General features: G+C 58.6%; 1 protein-coding gene across 1 annotated transcript; it reads left to right on the top strand.

Annotated features, from left to right (window-relative positions):
* The first annotated feature begins 4,833 nt into the window (after window positions 1-4,833).
* LOC136300638 (protein-arginine deiminase type-2-like) lies at window positions 4,834-16,537 on the top strand. The gene is made up of 16 exons (XM_066203146.1): window positions 4,834-5,064; window positions 6,841-7,027; window positions 7,106-7,175; window positions 7,318-7,379; window positions 7,459-7,576; window positions 8,121-8,246; window positions 9,892-10,070; window positions 10,248-10,351; window positions 10,464-10,575; window positions 10,648-10,755; window positions 12,989-13,140; window positions 13,684-13,828; window positions 14,477-14,570; window positions 15,178-15,263; window positions 15,378-15,506; window positions 16,204-16,537. Exons 1-16 carry the CDS (start codon window positions 4,958-4,960, stop codon window positions 16,435-16,437), a joined length of 2,013 nt encoding a protein of 670 aa, XP_066059243.1. The 5' UTR covers window positions 4,834-4,957; the 3' UTR covers window positions 16,438-16,537.
* The last annotated feature ends 514 nt before the right edge of the window (window positions 16,538-17,051 follow it).

Raw genomic sequence — 17,051 nt, forward strand, 5'->3', positions numbered from 1 at the left:
CCCAGGCCTCACTGGCTGGAGATTGTGGATAAAACCCTGCTCTCGACAGCCCCGGCTCCTGCTGGGAATGGCGTTGGCTCTCATGGGGAGCACGAGCCCCGAGATCCCTGAGCTGCAGCCGGAATGGCGGAGCGGCCCCACAGCCCCGTCCCAGCGGAGCCGCGGGCCCGGCTCCCCACTGCAGGCTGCTGGTTGCACTGGTTTGCACTGGGCAGGGGCTGGGGCCGTGCCCCGAGCCTGCTGGGCTGGTTTGGGCTGAGGGCCGGACAGGAACACACCCGAGGCCGGGGCAGCGGGATTGGGGCGCTCTGTAATCCGCAGGGAGGGGAGCTCGGCGCTGCTGCGACGGCTGAGCTCCCCAAAATCCAGGGGATCCCATCCCTGGGCACGGAGGGGACGCAGGGGACTGGGATGTCTGTGCTCCCCAAAATCCAGGGGATCCCATCCCTGGGCGCGGGGGGCACGCAGAGCCCAAACCTTCCCGGACTGTGCGGGTTTTGCAGCTCGCTCCCAGCCCGTTCTGAGCCGCCGCGGATCCCAGCCAGCCCCAAACACCGGCAGGTTTTGGGTGGATCCTGAGCTCCCTTCTCTTCCTCCTCCACCTGCCATCAGCTCCGACGTGCCCTGCTCAGGGACAGGAGGCTTTGGAGTCACCCGGCTTCTCCCAAATTACAGCTTGTCCCGGGAAAGCGGCACATGACGGGCGGGATCCCGCCTGTCCATCACACCCGGGGAGCTTGGGCAGCCTGCTCCGGGGGGCTGCCTTTGGCTTTCCCCAATCCCAGTTTTTCCCCAATCCCAGTTTCTCCCCAATACCAGCCTTTCCCCAATCCCAGTTTCTCCCCAATCCCAGTTTCTCCCCAATCCCATTTTTTCCCCAGTCCCAGCCTTTCCCCAATCCCAGTTTCTCCCCAATCCCAGCCTTTCCCCAATCCCAGTTTTTCCCCAATCCCAGTTTTTCCCCAATCCCATTTTTTCCCCAATCCCAGCCTTTCCCCAATCCCAGCCTTTCCCCAATCCCAGCCTTTCCCCAATCCCAGTTTTTCCCCAATCCCAGTTTCTCCCCAATCCCAGCCTTTCCCCAATCCCAGCCTTTCCCCAATCCCAGCCTTTCCCCAATCCCAGCCTTTCCCCAATCCCAGCCTTTCCCCAATCCCAACCTTTCCCCAATCCCAGTTTTTCCCCAATCCCAGCCTTTCCCCAATCCCAGCCTTTCCCCAATCCCAGCCTTTCCCCAATCCCAGCCTTTCCCCAATCCCAACCTTTCCCCAATCCCAGTTTTTCCCCAATCCCATTTTTTCCCCAATCCCATTTTTTCCCCAATCCCAGTTTTTCCCCAATCCCAACCTTTCCCCAATCCCAGCCTTTCCCCAATCCCAGCCTTTCCCCAATCCCAACCTTTCCCCAATCCCAGTTTTTCCCCAATCCCAGCCTTTCCCCAATCCCAGCCTTTCCCCAATCCCAACCTTTCCCCAATCCCAGTTTTTCCCCAATCCCAGCCTTTCCCCAATCCCAGCCTTTCCCCAATCCCAACCTTTCCCCAATCCCAGTTTTTCCCCAATCCCAGCCTTTCCAAGCCCCCCACAGCCGGACCCCGTCCCCGAACCCCCCCGGAACAGCCGGATCCCTCCGGGGCGTTGCTCCTCACCCATCCTGCAGCACCACTCCTCCAAGGAAAGTTTGATAATCTCCCCAAGCCGATGATTACAGCTCGTTAATTACAGCTCGTTAATTACCCCGCATGCAGAATTGCATTACGAGCCGTGTCAGCCTAATTACCCGAGCAGGGCGAGATATTGAACCAGTTATCAAATCCCGCTGGGCTCGGCAGGGCTCGGGCTTCCTCCAGGGTTTCTTCACATCTTCTTTAGGGCTTCTCTTGATTCCTTCAGGTTTCCCTGGGGTTTCTCTTGGTTTTCTTTAGGTTTCTTCGGATATCCTTAGGGATCTTTAGGGGATTTTAGAGTTTCGTTAGGGTCTTTTACGGGTTTTTTAGGGGTTTTTTAGGTTTGGGTGGGGTTTGGGAGTTTTTTTGTTTTGTTTATGTTTGTTTTTTGGGGTTTTTTTGGGTTTTTTGTTTGATTTTTGTTGTTGTTGTTGTTTTTTGGTTTTTAGGGTTTCTTTAGGGTTCTTTTGGTTTTCTTTAGGTTTCTTTGGGGTTCCTCCAGGTTTTCTTTTGGCTGCAGCATCACAGGCAGGCAGCTAGGGCTCGCATCCTCCATCCCACCCGGGAGCCAGGGAAAAAGGGCAGGAGACAGGTTGGGGGCGGGAGAAACTTGTGGGAAAAGGCAGAACGCGGGTGGGCGTGGAGCACCCAGAGTGCCCCAGCGCCCCAAAGCCCCCGGCCCCAAAGAGGCCCCAAAGAGGCCCCAAAGAGGCCCCAGAGAGGCCCCAAAGAGGCCCCAAAGAGGCCCCAAAGAGACCCCAAAGAGGCCCCAAAGAGCTCCCAAAGAGGCCCCAAAGAGACCCCAAAGAGGCCCCAGAGAGGCCCCAGAGGCGGTGGCCGCGGCGAGGCTCCGGAGACGCTCATCCCGGAAAAGGGATTCTCCCTGCGCCGGCCCTGCCCCACAGCTCCTGCCCCACAGCTCACACCCTGCCCCACACAGCTCCAGCCCTGCCCCACACAGCTCCAGCCCTGCCCCACACATCTCCCCACATCTCCCGCCCTGCCCCAGCTCTGCCCCGGCTGTGCCCCCCAGGTCCCCCAGAGCCCCGGCCGTGCCCCCCAGGTCCCCCAGAGCCCGGCCGTGCCCCCCAGGTCCCCCAGAGCCCGGCCGTGCCCCCCAGGCCCCCCACAGCCCGGCCGTGCCCCCCAGGTCCCCCACAGCCCGGCCGTGCCCCCCGGGTCCCCCAGAGCCCCGGCCGTGCCCCCCAGGTCCCCCAGAGCCCGGCCGTGCCCCCCAGGCCCCCCACAGCCCGGCCGTGCCCCCCGGGTCCCCCACAGCCCGGCTCTGCCCCCCAGGCCCCCCCACAGCCCGGCTCTGCCCCCCGGGTCCCCCAGAGCCCGGCCGTGCCCCAGCGCGTCCATCCCGGGTTCCGGCCGGGCCCGGGCACCTGTTGGCACGTCCCGAAGGTGAAAGGTCGCCCCCGGCGGGCTGCGGGGAACGCTCCCCTCCCGCTCCGGCCATTCCGCGCCCGCAGCGGGAGCCGGGACGACGCCCGGGCCCCGAGCGGGCACCCGGGGACGGCAAATCCCCGAGAGCCGGGAAAGGCCTCGGGAGCGGCGCGCGGCGGCCGCTCCCAAACGCCAGGCTGGGATCTGCTCCCGGGAATTGCGGCGGGCAGCCATGCCCCGGCAGCGGGAGGTTCGGGCAGAGCAGCTCCCGGCCCGGCCTGGGCGTTACAAACGCCCGGTAATCCTCGGAGCGGCCCGGCTTCCCCGGGAAACCGCGCGATAAACCGGGATCACTCCCGATCCCGGCACTGCCGCCGGACGCATCCATGGAAAAACCGAATGAAATGATCCCAATTCCAGTGGAAACGATCCCTATTAACTCAGATTCCCGATTTTTCCAGCTGTAAACTTCCCAGCTCCTGGCCTAGAAGCTCATCCGGGATAATCCTCAATACAATCCCAGAATTATCCAGGCTGGAAGGGTTTTAAATCCCATCCCATTCCCTTTCTTTCCATGGGGGGATTCCAGGAGGAGGATGATCCCTAAAAAGTCCGCGAACATCCATCCCCCAGCCCTTCCCACCCCTCAATTCCAATGAAATTATCCCAATTCCAAAGAAATCATCCTAATTCCAGTGAAAATTATCCCAATTCCAGTGGAAACCATCCCAATTTAGGTCAGATTCCCACGTGGAGCTAGCCCTGACCTTCCCAGCTCCTGGCCTGGATGCTCATCCAGGATATTCCTCAGCACAATCCTGGAATTATTCGGGCTGGAAAGGCTTTAAATCCCATCCCACCCTCCCTTTTTCCATGGGGGAATGGCAGCGAGGAGATGATATAAATTCCAGGAACATCCATCCCCACGGAGGGAAGCTGGCCCTGGAAAAGGGAAGCCCGAGAGGGATGGAAATAAGGAACATCCACCTGAGCTCTGCTGCTGCTCGCTAATTGCTTGTGGCTTCCAGAATCTGGGGCAGCAGTTTGGGCTGGAAAATGAATATTTAGCCGGCTGTTAATAAACGATGCAAACCCCGCGTGGGTGGGAATCGCTCCTGACGCGCTCCGGGGCAGCCCGGGGTGACAAAACCAGCTCCGAGCTCCCTTCAGCAGCCACTGCCAACCAGTTTCCTTTTGAAAATAAGCAGGGAGAAAAAAAAAAAAAAAAAAAAAAAAGAGAGTTCTGCTCTTGCCTCAAGGGCTGGGAAAGCGGGAGCAGGCAGGGATTTTCCCTAGAGAGCAGAAAGAGACGGCGAAATGCACCCCAGGGATGCGGCCAGATCCCAAAAGGCCGCAAATCCGCTTTGGAGATCCCGGACTGGGGTCAGGGAGGTGAGGAGGGACCGGGAGCTGGGGACAGCTGGGGGGAGCTCCGCGCCCAGGGCCGGGAGCCGGCCAGGCCGGGGCCAGCTGCCCTCCCTCCTTCACTGTCCATCGCTCCCTGTCCATCCCTCCCTGTCCATCCCTGTCCATCCCTCCCTGTCCTTCCCTGTCCATCCCTCCCTGTCCATCCCTCCCTGTCCTTCCCTGTCCCTCCCTGTCCATCCCTCCCTCTCTGTCCTTCCCTGTCCATCCCTGCCCATCCCTCCCTGTCCATCCCTGTCCTTCCCTGTCCATCCCTCCCTGTCCATCCCTCCCTGTCCATCCCTGTCCCTCCCTGTCCGTCCCTCCCACCCCCAGATCACTTTCAGAGGTTTCGGAGGGTCCAGCCCAGCCGCCCCCTCGCTCCTATTGTCATCCCAGCCCCGCGAGCCCCGGGAGGAGGCGGAGGGAGGCCGGGCCGGGGGAAGGAGCAGCAGCGGCCGTGAGGGCTCCGTGGGGCAGGTGGCGGTGCCGGTGCCCATGGCCGGGGAGATGCCGGGGGGGCCCCGCACGCTGAGGCTGCAGCACGGGAACCGCATCGAGGCCCTGTGCGTGCTGGGCGGCCACGTTCGCGCCGACGTCTTCGGGTGAGAGGGACCCCCAAAACTCCCCTTCCTCCTCCTCCTCCTCCTCCTCCTCCTCCTCCTCCTCCACCTTTCCCCCTGTTTTTCCTTCTGAGGATCCCTGCTCCTCCTTTTTCCTCCTGTTTTCCCAAACCCCACGGCTGCTGGGCAGCCACGTCCGCGCCAATGTTCACAGGTGAGAGGGACCCCCGCAAAACTTCCTTTCCTCCTCCACCTTCGCCTTTCTCCTCACCTTTCAACCCTGTTTTCCCCTCTGGGAACCCCTGCTCCTCCTTTTTCCTCCTGCTTTCCCAAACCCTCCAGCTGCTGGGCAGCCACATCCACGCTGATGTCCATAAGTGAGAGGGGGCCCCAAAATTTCCTTTCCTCCTCCACCTCCACCTTTCCCCTTGCTTTTCCCCCTGTTTTTATCCCTCTAGGAATCCCTGCTCGTCCTTCCTCTCCTGCTTTCTCAAACCCCACAGCTGTTGGGCAGCTACACCCACGTCCACAGATGAGTGGGATTCCCAAAATTTCCTTTCCTCCTCCACCTTCACCTTTCTGCTCACCTTTCCCTTCTGGTTGTCCCTCTGGGAATCCCTGCTCCTCGTTTTTCCCTCTGCTTTCCCAAACCCCACAGCCCCGACACCGTTTTGATGCAATTTGTGGGCAGAACCCTCCGCGGGCTTTGCAGAGCTGCACGAATCCCTGGAAAGCTTTGACCATCCCCGCATTTACCCCAGCCCCCGGCAGGCATGCCCCGCTGGGGTCAGCAGATCCAGGGGCACCTCAGGAAGCTGCTGGAGAGCAGAGGGATGAGCAGGAGCCTGGGGAAGGGCTGCAAAAGAAAGGGAAGCACACAAAATCTCACGGCCAAAACCTTGGGAAAGTGGGAAATCCCCACAGCACCAACCCCGCTTCCCTCAAACAAACCAAACGCTGAACTTCAGGATAACTGTTTCCCCCCAAGGGAAAAAAAGAAGGTGAAAAGCTCATTCCAGGCTCGATTCTGGTCGGTGCTGCCGTTGCAAATCCCAGCCTTGATATTCAAGCCAAGCAGCGCAGTTCCAGCTCCCCTGGCACCTCTCCAGGCCAAATCCCTTCCCAGCGGGATCCCCAGATCCAAGGAACCAGGAAACCAAACCAGTTTTTCCATGTGTAATTAAAAGCAATTTCAGCATTTAAGGAACACCCAGGCAGGAGCAAAGGAGCGCTCGGATTTCCTCCCCCCCTTGCCAAGGGTGCGGGTTTGGTGGGACCAGCGGCATCCGAGAAACCCGACCAGTGCGAGGTCTCGGGTGTCGGGGCCAAGAGCCCAAAAATAATAACCTGGAAAGGCGGGGAAATTCGGGAAAAGGAGCCAGGAGAGGGGAAGAGCAAGGGCACATTGGACTGGGAGCAGGGCAGCACTGGCAGCTTTGGGGCTGGATAAAATCCCCCAGGAATGAGAGCTTCCCGTGGAAAAGCCTCTGAGAGGGATGGCCACGGTGTTTTGAGGGGTTGGTAAACACCGTGCTGGAAAAGAAACAGGGATCTCTCCGTGGAAGTGCGAACCCAGGTTGGCTGGGATTCTTCAGATCCTTACCCACAGCCACGGCTGCAACCACTCGCAGGGCAAACCGGCCCTGAACCCGGGGTAATTCCAGTTCCCAGGCAGGAGCAGGGCTGGAAGGTGCCGGTGGTGAGCGTGGAGACGCCGGCGTGCCTGGTCTTGGCCACGCTCTGGGCAGTGGAATGAATCCCGGTGGGAGCGCCACGCTGGCCCTGCAAATCCCTGAAAATTCCGGGTGTTTCCGGCAGGGCGGCCCCCGCCGGAGCCGTGGCCTTTGGCGTGAAGCACACGGAGGGCGTCAGCGTGGATGTGCTGTTCCGCGGCCACGCCGAGCCCGAGGCCGTGTGCGGCGCCGGCAAACGGTGGCCGCTGGATGAGGGGACGGCGCTGAGGTTCAGCATGAGCCAGGCCAGCTCCGAGGTCAATGACAACAAGGTGAGGAGGGAGATCCCGGGAGCTGGACCTCCGTGGGAGGAGAACATCCTGCCCCAGTGTGGGATTCGGGGTTTGCAGGTCACCGTCAGCTTTTACGCGGAGGGAGGGAAGCCCATCAACCAAGCCGGAGTGTTCCTCACCGGCGTCGGTGAGTCCGGAGCTCCAGGAGCCCACCCCGTCCCCTCGTGCCTGGGGCAGGGGCAGGGATGGGGACAGCAAGCTCAGGTTTGCTGGGTCTGGGGGTTTGGCACCCAATCTCCTCGCTGTGCCTGGTGGCTCTGTCCCCACAGGGATCTCCCTGGACGTGGACGCGGATCGGGATGGAGCTGTGGAAAAGAACAGCCCCAACAAGGTACCCCAGCCCCCCCACCCCACAGACAATCCACGGGCTCGGTGGATCCCGAGCTCACTGAGCCCCAGGGGTGCTTTAGGCGAGCTGGGCCTGGGGACCAGAGGGACACGGGGCCATCCTGCTGGTCAGCTGTGACAAGGAGTTCCCCTTCATTCCGCCCACCGACTGCGACAGCGAGCAGGTGTTCAGCCGGGAAGGTAACGCTCCCCACAACCCCCCCGTCCCCAAAACCCCCACCGGCCCCTCTCTGTGACCTTTCCGGAGAGGGACCCAGCCCAGGAACCAGCTGCTCCCCACCAGCTGCTGAGCAAGCTTCCCACGTGGGAATTTCTGCGGAATTAACGCCGCGCCAACTCACTGGAGCCAGGCAGGGCACGGAGGCAGGGCCGGGGCATGGCTGAGGTTCCAGGGCTGGCACGGCGTGGGCCAGGGATGCTCCACGCAGGTGAGAGGAGCGCGGGGCGAGGCACGAGGCCGGCAGCCAGGAATCCGCCCACCCGTTCCTGGAAAACTCGACCCACGCGGAGCCGGGCCCGGCGGCGGCCCGAGGTCACGGACCGGCCGTGCCAGGGACGGGCAGGGAGAAGGGAAGGGAAAAGGGCGGTTGGGTCACGGCCCACGAGGCACAAGCTCGGGTTTGCCGGGATGCCCAAGAGGGAAGAGCAGGTTTCTCAGGAAGGAGATCCACACCCCAGGAGGGAACAGGGAGAATGCCACCCCATTGGCTTCGTTTGCCCCCAGATTTGCTGGACATGGCTCAGATGGTGCTGAGGACAGAGGGGCCCCAGCGCCTGCCCCGGGGCTACGAAATCGTCCTCTCCGTTTCTGTCAACGACGCCGACAAAGTTGGGGTCTTCCATGTGCAGAGTAAGGCCTTCCTCACCTCCTGCTCTGCCTCTTCCTCCTCTGCCCCTTCCTCTCTCCCTTCCTCCTGTTCCCCTTCCTCCTCTACCTCTTCCTCCTGTTCCTCTTTCTCCTCTTCCCCTTCCTTCTCTCCCCCTTTCTTTTCTGCCCCTTCCTCCTCTTCCTGCCCTTCCTCCACCTCTTCCTCTTCTGCCCCATCTTCCTTTTCCCATTTGTCCTTTTCCCTTCTTCCTCTTCCTCTTCCATCCTTTCCTCTTCCTTTTTCTCCTTCTCCCCTGCCTCCTTTTCCCCTTCCTCCTCCCTCCTGATGGTTTTGAGGTCCTCTTTCCTTCCCATCTCTGACCCTGTCCTCTCCACGCTCCTCAGACCACGCCCCCAATGTCCCTTCCCCATTTTCCCCTCATTTTTCCCTCTTTTCCATCCCGTGGAAAACTCTGGGCATGAACAAGCAGGGGGAGGGAGACACAGGCCTGTGTATCCATGGCCTGTGATAAAAAGGAGGATTTAAATATAAATAACGTTTGTTTGGCTCCCTGAAACCGAAATTCTCACTTGCAAGAATTGGGAAGTGGAAACGATGAAAGACGAGCTGCTTTGGGCTCATTTCCCTCCAGCTGGGTGAGTTCAGCTCCAGCTCCCAGCTTCCAGGAGAGCCCAGGGATGTGAGGCTGTCCCTGCTCAGGCAATTCCAGCTCCTGGCTTGCTTTTGGGGTAAAAAGAGAGAGAATAAATCTCAGGAAGTGCTGAGAAGCAGAGTTCACTGCCGCAAACTTCAGGTGGTTTGGGTTTCTTTCTTTTTTCCTCTGTTTTTTGATTCTTTCTCTTTCTGGTTCCTGCTTCCCCAGTGGTTCTTACTCCTGGCGGGTTAAATGAAGAGGGGCTAAAGAGATAAACTGGGATATTTTTCAGAAAATGGAATAATTTCCATTAACAATAAGGAAAAATAGAGATGAAGTGGGATGTTTTTCAGAAAATGCAATAATTCCCAGCTTCCAGCAGGGCTGGGGGTCACCCAGCTGCTCTACCCGTGCCGGCAGCACGCTCCAGAGCAACCCCCTCCTCATTCCGCACTGTGGGCACTGGGATTTATTTTCTGGGAATGAAATCCCCGTGGAGGAGCGCAGGCTCATCCCTCCGTGCAGAGGAGGTCTGGGGCATTGTCCTCCCGTGGGGGAGCAGAATCTCCAGGAGAACCCCTTCCTAAGGGCTGCCCCATCCGAAGAAATGCTGGCCACTGACATTTCCCCTCCTCCCTCTTGTCCACGACAAAATTCCAACTCCCTGAACTCCTGCATCAAGGTGCCTCTCCCAGCTGGATGTCCTCAGAGATCCGAGGGATCTGATCCCAGCCATCCCCCAGAAAGGCGCCCCAGAAATGCACGGGGAGCCTCAAGAAAAGCTGTGCTCCCTCTACCCCAGCATCTCCAAACAGCCTCGGGTTAAAAAGGGAATTTCTGGGTGGAAGCACCCCCAGGTCTCCCTGCTCACTTTTCCCGACCTGTGTATTTGGAGTATCCCTGTGGAAACCCAACCATTTCCTCGGGCACGGAGGGAGCATGGGAGCTCCTTGCCAGAGGAAACAGCCGTGAATCCCGAGGGAACAGCCATGAATCCCGATAAACCTCGGGATTTCCCCGTTCCCCCACAGATCCCTTCTTCGGGCAGCGCTACGTGCAGGTGCTGGGCCGCAGGAAGCTGTTCCACACCGTGCCCTACCCCGGCGGGGCCGCCGAGCTCAACTTCTTTGTGGAGGGGCTGCGCTTCCCCGACGAGACCTTCTCCGGGCTGGTGTCCATCCACGTCAGCCTCCTGGAGCCGCTGGCCGAGGTCGGGAACTCCCCGGAACTCCCAGGAATAGGGCACATGGGAGGCTGCGCCCAGGACGTTGGGATGGTGCAGCAATGGAGAGCGATCCCATCAAGCGATCCCGAAAATGACCCCAGGGGAGGGTGTCTGGGGGCAATGGCGTGGGGAACGTCCCTGATTTCTGCCTGGCTCCCTCAGGGCATCCCCCACTCGCCGATCTTCATGGACACCGTGGTGTTCCGGGTGGCCCCGTGGATCATGACCCCCAACACGCTGGCCCCGGTGAACCTCTTCGTGTGCAGGTACAGGTGGCGCTTCCCCAGCCCCGCCAATCCTGGGGCTGGGCTGGGAACAGGGAATTTCCATCCTTTCCACCCTTTCCACCCTTTCCATCCTTTCCATCCTTTCCTCCAGCATGAAGGACAACTACCTGTTCACCAAGGAGATCCAGAGCCTGGTGGCCAAGGCCGGCTGCAAGCTGAAGGTTTGCTTCGGCTACATCAACCGCGGGGACCGCTGGATGCAGGTAGGGGGGCTCCAAAAACTGGGAAAGCCCTTCCCTGCCGGTGCCCCACGTGGGATTTACTCCTTTTCTCAGGATGAGATTGAGTTTGGCTACACCCACGCTCCCCACAAGAGCTTCCCGGTAGTGCTGGACTCGCCTCGGGAGAGAGGGATGGAGCAACTCCCTGTCAAGGAGCTGCTGGTGAGAAAAACTTCCCTGTGTTCCCTGCGGAGCAGCTCCCAGGGTTCATGCCCAGCCCACGTTCCCACTTCCAAAATCTTCCTTGCCCTCGGCTCCATGCATGGAAAATGAGAGCAGAACAGTTCCACATGGAGCTTGGCTCCCACCCACCTCCAGCCTCGCCCCCTCATCCCTCATCCAGCCTCACCCACACCCCAGCCCTCCGGAAAACCTCTGATCCAGGAGGGAAAAGAGGAGCCGATGCCCCTGGGAGTGAAAGGCTCCTGCCAGGCTCTGGGATGGGATTTCTCCCCCCAGGCATCCCGGGCTGCCTTTTCCTTTCCTCCTCCGTGCCTGGGAATATCTGGCAGCTTCTGAGTGGGAGAGGGAAGGGAAGCAGGAGAGCGTCAGTTTACTTCCTCAGAAGAGAACGGGATACAGCCACCGCCAGGAACATCCCTGTGGGCTCCTTGGCCGAGGAAAAGGGCCAGGGCAAGCCTGGGATGGGGCATTTGGGGAGGGTCCAGCATGGAAAAAACCTGGATTGGGTGATCCCTTGGAGATAGGACACCCCCAGACAGCCACGGAGTCGCTGTCCCCAACTCCCAGCTGGGCGTAGGAGCAGCCTCAGCCCCAGCAGGAATGGGAGACGAGGACAAATCCCAGCTTTTGTCCCCTTGGGGAAGGCTGGGGGCTTTGGGAGTGCTGAAATCCATAGTTTCTCATGCCTGGCACGAGAACATCCAGTCCTGGATTCATCCAGCGAATCCGCCGGGCGGCCACACGGATCTGCCCTCTTTAGGAATTGCTCTGCCTCATATTTAGGGCAGCAATTTCAGCCTTGGGAGCTGCTAACACATTATCCTCCAATTTCTGCTTTGAAGCCTGCCCTAATCCCCAGCCCGACCTTTCCAATCTCATTTTCCAGCTAGGAATACTTAGCTCGATGCCACGGGAACGGGTCAAGCCCTGAGCGCCTGGAAGCCCATGCCAGGGAAAAAGGAGACGGGAGGGAATTATCCCCTCAAAATCAATGTGGAACTGATAGGACTTGGATGTGACCCGCAAACCTGGGATGAACCAGAGCCCTGACAGTTGAAACCGGGCGGGCTCCGTGGTCTCATTAAACTGAAATGAGTCGGGAGCAGGTGGTTGGTGCTCAGGCCCTCCCTCAGCATCCAGAGAAAAAGGGATCCGATCCCAGCCATTCCCCAAAAATGCACCCCAGAAATGCATGGGGAGCCTCAGGGAAAGCTGTGCTCCCTCTAGCCCAGCATCTCCAAACACCCTCGGGTTAAAAAGGGAATTTTGGGGTCGAAGCAGAAAGGTTTCCCTGCTCACTTTTCCCAACCTGTATATTTGGGTTATCCCTATGGAAACCCGACCCTGAGAAGTGACTGGGATTTAACCCAAACCTCAGGGACACCTGAGCTCATCCCAGGGGCTGCCGTGCGCTCCGGGCCCAGGTCGATTCCAACCAGAGCGTGAGGAAAGTGGGATTTTGGTCCCATCCCTGCCGTTTTTGCCCTGTTTTGACACTCCCTCAGCCTTTGGCACACAGAGCCGAGCGCTAATTACCCCGCGCAGCTTCTCCAATCCCAGATATATTAAGTGCTGGAAATCAGGCCTTAAGCAGGATTTAAGTGTCGTGCAGCCCTTGGGGTGGCTCTTAGCCCAGGGCAGAGTCACCCTGAGGGGCTGGAGTTCACCTTCCTCCCAGAGCCAGCCCAGAGCTTCACTCGGGGGCTGCCTAATTAGCTTAATGCGGACACTTAAACCTTGGCTTAATGTGGACACTTAAACCTTGGCTGGGGAGAACAGAGGAGATCTGGTCCTGCTTCATGTAGACATTTAAACCTCGGCTTAATTTGGGCACTTAAACCTTGGCTGTGGGATGAGAGAGGAGATCCGGCCCCAGGTTAATGTGGACACTTAAACCTTGGCTTTATGTGGACATTTAAACCTTTTGCTTAATGTGGACAGCGAAACCTTGGCTGCAGGAGAACAGAGGAGATCTGGTCCTGCTTCATGTGGTCACTTGAACCTTGGCTGTGGGATGACAGAGGAGATCGGGCCCCAGCTCCAGGCCTGGGCTCTGCTCCCAGCTTGTCCCAGTCATTCCTGCACCTCCATGACCCCGAGACCTTTCTCCTCCTGCCTTCCCTGTGCCCTCGTTGTCACCGTCCTCACCCACCCTGCAGCAGGATAAAACTTGGGGAGCAGCAGGAGCTCAGGGCAGTTCCTCTTTTCCCAGGGCCCCGATTTCGGCTATGTGCACAAGGAGCCTCTCTTTGAACCCATGGCCAGCCTGGACTCCTTCGGGAACGTGGAGGTCAGCCCGCCCGTGTGCGTGGCCGGCAAGGAGTATCCCTTGGGAAGGATCCTCATCGGCAGCAGCTTCCCTGCGTAAGAGAGGGGAGAAACACAGATTTGGGGAAAACACGGATTTGGGAGCAAAGCCTCAAGAGGCGGTTGAAATACCACCAAAATCAGGTTAACTGGGTTAATCAGACACTGCCTGAGCAGGGTGGGAACTTATACCCGAGTATCCAGGCAGATGTTGATGGGAATTTTCCCCCATCCAAGAATCCAGGCAGATGTTGATGGGAATGTCCTCCCAACCCACGAGTCCAGGCAGATGTTGATGGGAATGTCCCCCCAGTCCAAGAGTCCAGGCAGATGTTGATGGGAATGTCCTCCCAATCCAAGTGTCCAGGCAGATGTTGATGGCAATGTACTCCCAATCCAAGAATCCAGGCAGATGTTGATGGGAATGTACTCCCAATCCAAGAATCCAGGCAGATGTTGATGGGAATGTCCCCCCAGTCCAAGTGTCCAGGCAGATGTTGATGGGAATGTCCCCCCAATCCAAGTGTCCAGGCAGATGTTGATGGGAATGTCCCCCCAGTCCAAGAGTCCAGGCAGATGCCGATGGGAATCTTCCCCCAGATCCGCGGGCCGCAGGATGACCAGGCTGGTGCGGGATTTCCTCTACGCCCAGCGCGTTCAGGCCCCCGTGGAGCTCTACTCCGACTGGCTGGCTGTGGGCAACGTCAACGAGTTTGTCACCTTTGTCCCCACCTCCGACAAAAAGGTACCCCAGACCCCCCGTGCTGCCCCAGGCTTCCTCCTGTGGGACACCAATCCCACTGGGAAAACCTCGGAGCTCGTTACTTTGGCATCCCCAGGCACTGTTTGCTTGGGTTCCATTCCCCACCCCAAAATGAGGGACCTGAGCACAAAGAAAGTGGGGTTTGCTGGGCTATTAACGCATGCAAGTAGAAGGGAAAGGTGCCTGCAAAGATATCCAAGAAATACCAGCCTTAAGATTCCCGGGGCTTTGCAGTGGCTCAGCATCTCCCAGAGATTCTCAGAACACCTCTCTTCCCTCTCTCGTGGCCATTCTTGCCTCTGTCTCGGATTTTTCCCTCAGGGAAATTGAGCCTTGACCAGGATGACTGAAAAAGAAGGAATATTTATGCCCACATGTTTTCAGAACATTTCTCTTCCCTCTGTCATGGCTTTGGCTGCTTCTCTCAGAAATTTTTCCCTCAGGGAACCCGAGCCTTGACCTGGATGGCTCAGAAAAGGAATATTTAGGCCCACAAACACTCCATGGCTTAAACGAGGCACTAGATAACAGCAAAGACAGCCGATGTGGGGAGCTCCAGCTCAGGTTTTTGCGGGAGTGAGCCCCTGGGGCCCTGCAGGGCTGCAGCTGACCCCGGCCGTGTTCCCGCAGCGATTCCGGATGCTGCTGGCCAGTCCGGCCGCCTGCTACCGGCTCTTCCGCGAGAAGCAGAAGGAGGGACAGGGAGAAGCCACCATGTTCAAAGGCAAGGGGGCAGCGCTCAGTGGCACAGCCGGGGCCACGCGGGGACATCTTCCCTGCTGGGTGTCCTTCAGCGGGATGCCTGCCCGCCGCCCCCGGCCTCCTCCGGCCCTATTTCGGGAAAGCGAGTGGGACGGGAGGGATAAAGGCCTCTGCATGGAGGGGATGTTTGCTGCCCAGGATGGAGCCTCTGGAAATGCCAGCAGAGCTCCAGGACAGAGCAGGACAACTGGCAGCTCTCATGTCCCCCCAGATCAGCATTGGGGTTTTTTTCCCCTTTCACTGTGGTTTTGATCCGTGGCAGGGTTGGGAGAAGGTCTCTGTATCTCCAAGGGTTCCTCTGGGGGGAACCCAGCTGTCCCCAGAGCAGGGGTGACCCCACGGAGGGCGATGCTCTGCAGAAATCCAGCAGATTCCCATGGGCAGGAGGATGGATGACAGGACTTTTCCAATGCTCTTTCCAACGGGCAGAGATTTCCTCCCCTCAGCCTCCCAAGCTTTGACCCCAGCCTCAGGAAACTGGGATTTTGGGGGTTTTCCATCTCTATACCCCACCTCACGCCAGGCTCCTGCCGGCGCTGCTTCATTTTGAGGGCGTTTTGCGTGTTCAGGGTACTCAGGGACAGACACCAAACGCGTCACCATCAACAAGGTCCTCTCCAACGATGCCCTGGCGCAGCAGAACCAGTACGTCCAGGTAATCCCCGGCACTCGGGGTCACGGCCCCCGCTTCCGACCGTGGCAGCGTGGCATAAACCCTGCAGGGAGAGGGGGAACTTGGGCCCCTCTCTGCTCTGCTCCATCCCCGCAGCGCTGCATCGACTGGAACAGGGATATCCTCAAGAAGGAGCTGGGCTTGCTGGAGGAGGACATCATCGACCTGCCAGCGCTCTTCAAGCTGGACAAGCAGGGAAAAGCCATTCCCTACTTCCCCAACACGGTATACGGGGGGATTCCCAACCTCCTCAAAAAATCAGCTCAGTCAGCCAGGATGAGTCCCCAGAGTTTGCCCGAAAAAGAAAAGTCATCTGTCTAGAAAGGGGAAACACCTCCAGATAGACACAGGTCTGACACAGCTTTGGGCTTTGGGGTTTTGAGGAAAAACCCTTCCAAAGAAATTGCAAGGTGAGAGGAACATTTGCCCCAAAGTATTCCCAAAAAAATCCCCCAGCTATCCAGAGAAAGGAGGCAGCTCCAGCCAGGCATGGATAACCACAGGTCTGACACAGCTTGGTGGCTTTCTTATGCTTGCAGTGAGGTTTGGAAAAAGAAGTGGTGAAATTGCATGGGGTGAGATGTGCTTTAATGATAAAAAAGGGGGAATTCTGCTGGATTTGGGACCCTGAGGGAGGGCAGCTGCAAAACCTAGTGCTGAGGCGCGTGGAGGAGGGTGATGGACACCTTTCCTTTGGCTTCATCCATCCCAACACCGCTGGTGTCACCCCGCAGGTCACCATGACGGTCCTGGCCAGGGGCCTGGGCATCCCCAAGCCCTTCGGTGTCACCCATTCTGATGGCACTGTCCCCTGGTGTCACCCCGCAGGTCACCATGACGGTCCTGGCCAGGGACCTGGGCATCCCCAAGCCCCTCAGTGTCACCAATTCTGATACCGCTGTCCCCTGGTGTCACCCCGCAGGTCACCATGACGGTCCTGGCCAGAGACCTGGGCATCCCCAAGCCGTTCGGGCCGGTGGCGGGCGGCGAGTGCTGCCTGGAGCGGCGGATCCGCGCGCTGCTGGAGCCGCTGGGGCTGTGCTGCCGCTTCCTGGAGGACGTGGCCTCGTACCACGGCAGCCTGGGCGAGGTGCGTTGCGGCACCAGCGTCCAGCGCCGGCCCTTCGCCTTCAAGTGGTGGCACTTCGTGCCGTAGCCAGGCCTCCTCTTCCCTCCTCCTCCTCTTCCTCCTCCTTCTCCCTCCGTCTTTGCCCCCAGCGTGTGTTGCTTGCGATTCACTTAATAAATGAATTTGCTGTGAGTGAACAGCTGGGGGATTCAATAACTGTGGGGAATAACTGGGAGGGAGGCACTCAGAGAGGAGCGTTACCAAAATCCTCCAAAGCTGTCTCCTAACACTGTTTTTGTGGTGTTGGCGGGTCACACGTTACTATGTTCTCAGCCAGGGTTTGTGTGCGGCTGGCAGAGCTCCAGCCTCCACACGAATACAAAATGTTTTCATTTATTTACATATTTTTAACAAAGAAATCACTGGTCGTGGGTTCTAATAATTCTCTTCATTGATTACCATTCTGTCCACTATTGGTTATTGATTTCTCACTCTTCATGCTAAGCTGGGCCACATCCTTCCGTTCTTTTCTCGTCTTTTTCTCGTCTTTTTCTCGTCCTTTTCCATTGGGAATCCCCAACTTTCCAGGCCTCAATCTCCTGTGTATCTTCTGCTTACTCCAGTGTCCTCAAAGGGCAATACAGTTAAGATCCCACACGTCCAATCTTCAAACCCCGTTGGCTTTATTGAAGCTTGTCAGG

The sequence above is a fragment of the Chamaea fasciata genome, unplaced genomic scaffold (genome assembly GCF_029207755.1).
Source record: "Chamaea fasciata isolate MVZ Bird 193981 ecotype frontalis unplaced genomic scaffold, bChaFas1.0.hap1 SCAF_23, whole genome shotgun sequence".
NCBI classification, from domain to species: domain Eukaryota; kingdom Metazoa; phylum Chordata; class Aves; order Passeriformes; family Sylviidae; genus Chamaea; species Chamaea fasciata.